Source organism: Temnothorax curvispinosus, unplaced genomic scaffold (genome assembly GCF_003070985.1).
Source record: "Temnothorax curvispinosus isolate PA1 unplaced genomic scaffold, ASM307098v1 QBEX01010941.1, whole genome shotgun sequence".
NCBI classification, from domain to species: Eukaryota; Metazoa; Arthropoda; class Insecta; order Hymenoptera; family Formicidae; genus Temnothorax; species Temnothorax curvispinosus.
The window spans coordinates 107,949-114,111 of record NW_020220721.1 but is presented as its reverse complement, the minus strand read 5'-3'; the positions used below and the strand labels follow the sequence as shown (position 1 = coordinate 114,111).

The 6,163-nt window shown below is 30.7% G+C and overlaps 1 protein-coding gene across 1 annotated transcript in view; it reads right to left on the bottom strand.

Annotated features, from left to right (window-relative positions):
* LOC112460970 overlaps positions 1-487 on the bottom strand; it is a 1,289-nt gene extending 802 nt beyond the window's left edge. Inside the window, exons 1-2 of the mRNA XM_025025949.1 lie at positions 248-487; positions 15-135 (exon numbers count right to left, since the gene is read on the bottom strand). Of these exons, the coding sequence (XP_024881717.1) occupies positions 15-135; positions 248-487 (361 nt within the window). The remainder of the gene's footprint in view (positions 1-14; positions 136-247) is intronic.
* Positions 488-6,163: the final 5,676 nt, after the last annotated feature.

The following is a 6,163-nucleotide window of genomic DNA, read 5'->3' as shown; positions in this document are numbered from 1 at the left end:
ATCACTCGAATCACTCGAATCACTCGAATCACTCGAATCACTCGAATACGCGCTGCAATATATAAAATCAAGCTGTCTCATAGGTTCTTTGTTTTGCCACGGAGATGTTGAGATATCGACACCTTTATTAGTTCTCTGAATTGAAAAGTCAAAAAGTGTCAAGTATTATAAACATAAACTTTTGCAAGTTTAAATTGCGATTACTTTCTACAAGACAATAACAAATAATGTCAGGAAATACACATACCAATTTTCTTCCAATGAAAAATGGTAAATGAACCAGTTCTCCATAGTTTGAAAATTTGGGTGGTCCAATTATGTCAGGAGCAGTAACATATATGCTAATATTCTCGTACATATAAGTATATCTGTTTTTCACAAATTGATAGATAAAGTCAGTACTATTTTTCTCTTCTACGGATACTCTGCCGATATAGGGATATCGGTTACAATCCTCGCGGAATAATGGTTGATAATGGGATGTCATATTTGCTCTCTAAAAAAAATGTATACATAGATATAGAAAAAAATTCTTGTTTTTAACACATGTTAAAAAAAATAAAATGTCATGTATTTATAATTATAGCATAATGATTATATAATATAAGTTTAACTTGCGTCCATTCACATTATACTAGTACTGTCATTTTTATTTGCATATGTAAGTAATGTAAATTATAGATTTTTGGTACTGGCAGTGAATATTAGAATGTAGCCCTTGTAGAGAAAGATTTCAATTAACAAAACAAATCTTGTTCTGCAGAACAATATATTATTCTCTTCAGAGAGTAATATATATTTCTGTAGAGAATAATATATAAGGTATCTATTTCTGAAAACATTAATTTTCACCTAAACTACTTTTTTAACTTTTTTATTAACAAATTGTACTTCTATTATAAAATATTATGTACATACATAAAATTTAAAGTATGTCAGTTAAACTCAAAAATTTCTTTACTATTCTATCAGTTTTTATAACAGAATAAATTGATAATAAATATTATTTCATATATTTTAATTTGTGATTATTTATATTTTTATAACATTTTTTTATTTCTCATGTAATAGATATATGTATTTATATATTTATTATAAATATCGTGATTTATATATGTGTATATATACAGGGTGTCCCATTTTTAAAAACGCACCTCGATAATTCTTCAACGAAGCATTTTTATCAAAAATGTTTCGGACAAAAGTTGTACGGTTTCGAGGGGCACATAAGATGGTGTCATTAGTTTGACTTTGAATAGTTGCTTGAAGGTCACGTAAAGGTCACCTTCAATTATTTAAATAGAACCCCCTATATTGTAGTATATCCGTTGAAAGGGCATAAAATAAGAAAAATTTTGGCGCAAGTTAGAGATCGATACGTTGACTCATTCGGGAGTTATTTAGAGTCAAAATTCGGAAAAACCAATTTTTGTATGTACATATACATACACAATGTATGCGTAATGCTTATAAATGTAATCTGAAAATATCATACTTGACTAGAGACCTTAATGATAAGGCCATTAAGCCCAGTTTTGTCAAAAGCCTGCGAGATACATTCATATTGCTTTTCCTTTCTGTTTCTCTTGCTTTTGACAAAACTGGCGGACCAATCAAAACTGACTATCTTATAGTCAGTCTCTTATTATAGGGTCTCTAACACTTGATTATTTGTCGTGTAAAAAAAGAAATTGAGATTAGATAATAGTGTGCTCAGTGTTTAAAAATAAAAATTAATGTTTAACAACATATGTATATCATTATTAAGCAATTCAATATTTAAAAAAAAAAACAATTTTCAATATTTTTTTTAATGGAGAAATGTCTTTTTCTAAATTTCAAATATCGTGAGCACGTGTGTGCTGTGTTCTTCTGCCGCCACGTGGACGCTTAACCTCTCAAGTAACAGAGATTTTTCAAACTACTGTATTTTTTATCTTATTTAACGTATCTTTTATCTCATTTTTCGATACACGTAATAGCGACTGATAATAAAAGTCGAACAAAAGAATACAGCGAATAAAGAAAATTACCAGAAATTTGATTCGAAATTTACTGAAAAAAATTAATCAGAGAAACTAATTTCTATCGAGTTCTATACTCACAGTTTATCAGCGAAGCAGGTTGGCTTTTTTCCGTATAAAATGCGAAATTAAGAGAAGATCAACGTTGGAACATGCCGTTGATGAGCGCACATTTCCATCTGAGTTTATGCATCTACAATACTAGCCTTAATCCCTTCAACGTTTTTTCCATTTGATCAACGAGTGACTGCTTGCCGTTTCGAGAGTAAATGAGCTAGGGCTTTGAAATTTCTACCTGATGTTCCCTACTATATCAACTTTTTTTAGGCGTGGAGGGGTTTATCCCACGGCCGTTGGTTTTCGAAAGTGGGATGGAGCCTAGGGATTTAGGGCTAGATTGCTGTGCTGAGCATGCTGACCAGTGCACAGAGACACTCCATCTTGTTTTACCCCTCCACAAGCGAAGTTGTCTCTTGCACTGGTCTCAGCAGCATTATGATGTAAACCCGGAAGTGTGCGCTCATCAACCACGTGTTTCAACATTTCTTTTGCTCTTTCGCATTTTATACGAAAAAAAAAATTAAACCTGTTTCGCTGATAAACTGTGAGTATAAAAATTGATAGAAATTTAGTTTTTCTGATTAATTATTTTAGTTAATTTAGGGTCTTTCCGATAATTTTTTTTATTCGCTGTATTCTTTTGTTCGACTTTTATTGTTAGTCGCTATTACATGTATCAAAAAATGAGATAAAAGATACGTTAAATATAAGATAAAAAATACATTCTGAAAAATCTCAGTCACTCAGAGAGTTAAGTGTAAGTATAGCGAACCACCACTCACGTGGTGATAAAAGAACACGTATTAAACACACGTGCTTGCGATATTTCAGATTTAAAAAAAAAACATTTCTCTGTTGAAAAAAAAATTTTAAAAAAGTTAAAAACTGTTTTTGTATAAAATATTTAATTATTTTATAGTGATATACATATATGTTGTTAAAATTTAATTTTTATTTTTAAACAGTACCTTAACTTTAATTTTGTTTTTACTTTATCAAAATTTGTGTTTGCTTCTCATGTATTTCGAGCATCTTGAAAAGTGCTATAATAATTTTATGATTTTTGTTAGAGATTCACGAAATATGATCCAATTACACATAATGATAGCTTGTATACAGATTACTCTATTTTTGTCAACGCCTGAAAGAAGATTCTTTCGGCCGTATTGTCCTCACTGATCACCACTTGAAAGTACTAACGCAGTGTAAGAACTTAAAACGGTTGCTAGTTTTTTGTGTGAAAATTGATACACCTGAGAAGTATTCCGTTATTTTGAAACACTGTCCAAAACTGCAAGAGTTACATCTTACACACTGTAATATTAGCGATTATTGGTTATAACCAATGGAAGGAAAGATGTCCGCGGGTATCCGTCTATATATTCGATACTATGACCAGTCTTCATAGTCGTTTAAATTTAAGACCGTCTTAAGTACAATCTTATAGATGTAAAACGAATCAATCACAGAGCTGTATTAGCATCTTAAGACATTAAGACGGTCTTGAAATAAGATCCGACTATGAATACAGGCCTGTAATTAATTAATATTTTAAATAGTTTAGCATTTGGGATATACATATATATAAGGCACCATTTACTTTTTAATAATTATCTAGCGGTCTAGGTTGTAGTAAATAAAGTTAATGCCTAATAAAAACGAAGTATTCATGCACATTTATTTATAATTTTGTTATTTCTCTCAGTTTTCTCTTTAAGATGAAAAGAAATAAATTTGTTACAATATATATATATATATAGATCAATGATGAAAGAAATCGCATAATAACATTAACTTTTACATTTGCAATTTTGTAAAATTGAATGCGTCTACAAGATGCAATAAATTTTTTTTTAATAATTATAATTATTTTTTTTTTACAACATTTGATTCTTTTCATTTCTCTGTGTATAAAAGTATCAAGGTAAAGTTATAGAAAAGTGAATACTTTACGAGATATTTCATATTTTATATTAAAAGTATGATAAAATTTAAAATATCTCAGAAAATTCTAAACGAAAAAGTGAACTTTATTACAGTGTTTTGAATACGTCTTGATAAGAGCTACAAGAATATGCAATAAAAAAATGAGGGTCCAATAAAATTTTTTTTCTAAAATGCTTTGCAAGATATTCGACTGTATCCAGACTTTTAACCTAGACTCTGTATATATATACATACATATATTATAAGATAAGTTTATTATTTCCTATGCCAGCGTTTTACCCTGTGAGCTGGGTTATCGACTAGGTTAGTTACCGACTACGTTTGTAATTGACTTACCAGCGTATAGATGATTGTTGCGTACATCAACGGCACGAAGTCTGCGAGCTCGAACGGCGCATTAGAAACTATAAATCGAATTATGTGAAATATAAATAATTAAAGCATGATCAAAGCTATATTTGCTAATAAGCTTGAGCTAAAAGCGGAGAAATACATATTCTTATGAAATAATTACATGATTCTATTTTTCTATAAAAAGGGATATTTATTATAAAGTTCTATAAAACGATTGAATTTGCGTTCGTATCTATAATACGTACATTGTTCGTTCTGTATAGAAAAAATATTTAGTTGTACAGCATACGCGCTAACGCCGTGTAGAGATACTTTAATCGCGCTATTGAATGGACGTGTCATCATTTATCCACGCGCGTTCAATCGAGGATTGGAAATACCGGCAGCTGATCAGCTTATTGCCGGTTAAGTAATTACGCCGATGCAACGCAAAAATACTAAAAAAAAAAAAAAATAAAAAAATCAATCGCCTCGAAAGAATATCAATTGATGCCGGAATGGCAATATATAAGATGACTCAGAATTAACGAAGAGTTAATAAATTGTCTTATGCAACATTTGAAATTAATGTTTTAATTTCATAACTTTTAAATCTCAATACTATTATCACAGTAAGCGCTTTTAATTTTATGGCACGACAGGAAACTCTTAAAATTATTTTAGATTTGCATTTATTCGGATTAGTAATTATATATAATATAAATTATATATAAGTGGATTAAAAAAAGTAGAGAGTGAAAGAGAGAATGTCTGAAAGTGAGAGAAGGAAAGATGTCCGCATGTGTCCATCTATACACTCGACTGATAATTTAAATAGTTTAAATTGTTTAGTATTTTGAAATGTATAAAAAATTAATTTACTTTTTAAAAATTATTTGAACGAACTAATAGTAAAAAAAGTTAATACTTAATAAAAATATTCAACATTTATTTATAATTATTAATTTTTGAACAGGTTTCTCTTTAAGATAAAGAGAAATAAAACCGTTATAATACATATGTGATAAAATTAGAATAAAAACTGTCATTTACGGTTTACTTTGGATCTTAGTAACGTAAGTGGACCTTAGTAATATCAAAAAGGTCATGCGACGTGCGCGACGTTCGTAAGTGCTTTCGCAACAAAGTGCACTTCGTCAGTGCTTTCTCTAGCGGCCCACACGTCACTGACCTTGGAAAAGGTCCACTTCGGAAACTGGATGAACGCGTGGGTCGCTATCGAAGACAATCCGTGAAAAATGTCGAAGTCACTCGGAGTGTCGGACAGGTTTTGGTGACCACCAAGTGCTCGAGAGAGCTCCGTCGTTCATCTCTAGATGGTGATTCTGAACAGGCTCGTTGTTTCACCATGAGAAGCAGCGTGTGTCTCGCGAATGAATGCATATCAGTGCAACTAAATTATGCGCGCTTCTAGGGCTCGTTTAAACTCGGGACATTGCTGGTACGTACTTGACAGATGCACATGTCCTTTTATGCATTCATGTCTGTTATCTCTGTACAGCAAGTTTGTTATAACACGGATACCATACATAAAGAAAGTTTAACGAATTTTCTATGTATTAGAAAATACGATTAGATTGGTGTTTAGACTCGTACGTCTTAATTTCTCATCAAAGCAAAAGCATATTTAAATTATTATATGTTAACAATAACAGCACGCAAATTGTGGATGTAAATTACATCCTGTAAACTACGTCTATCTTGTTTACATCGGAAGATAAAAAATATAGCAAATTAAGAAACCATAATGCAACAAATTTAATTGATTGATACGTAAA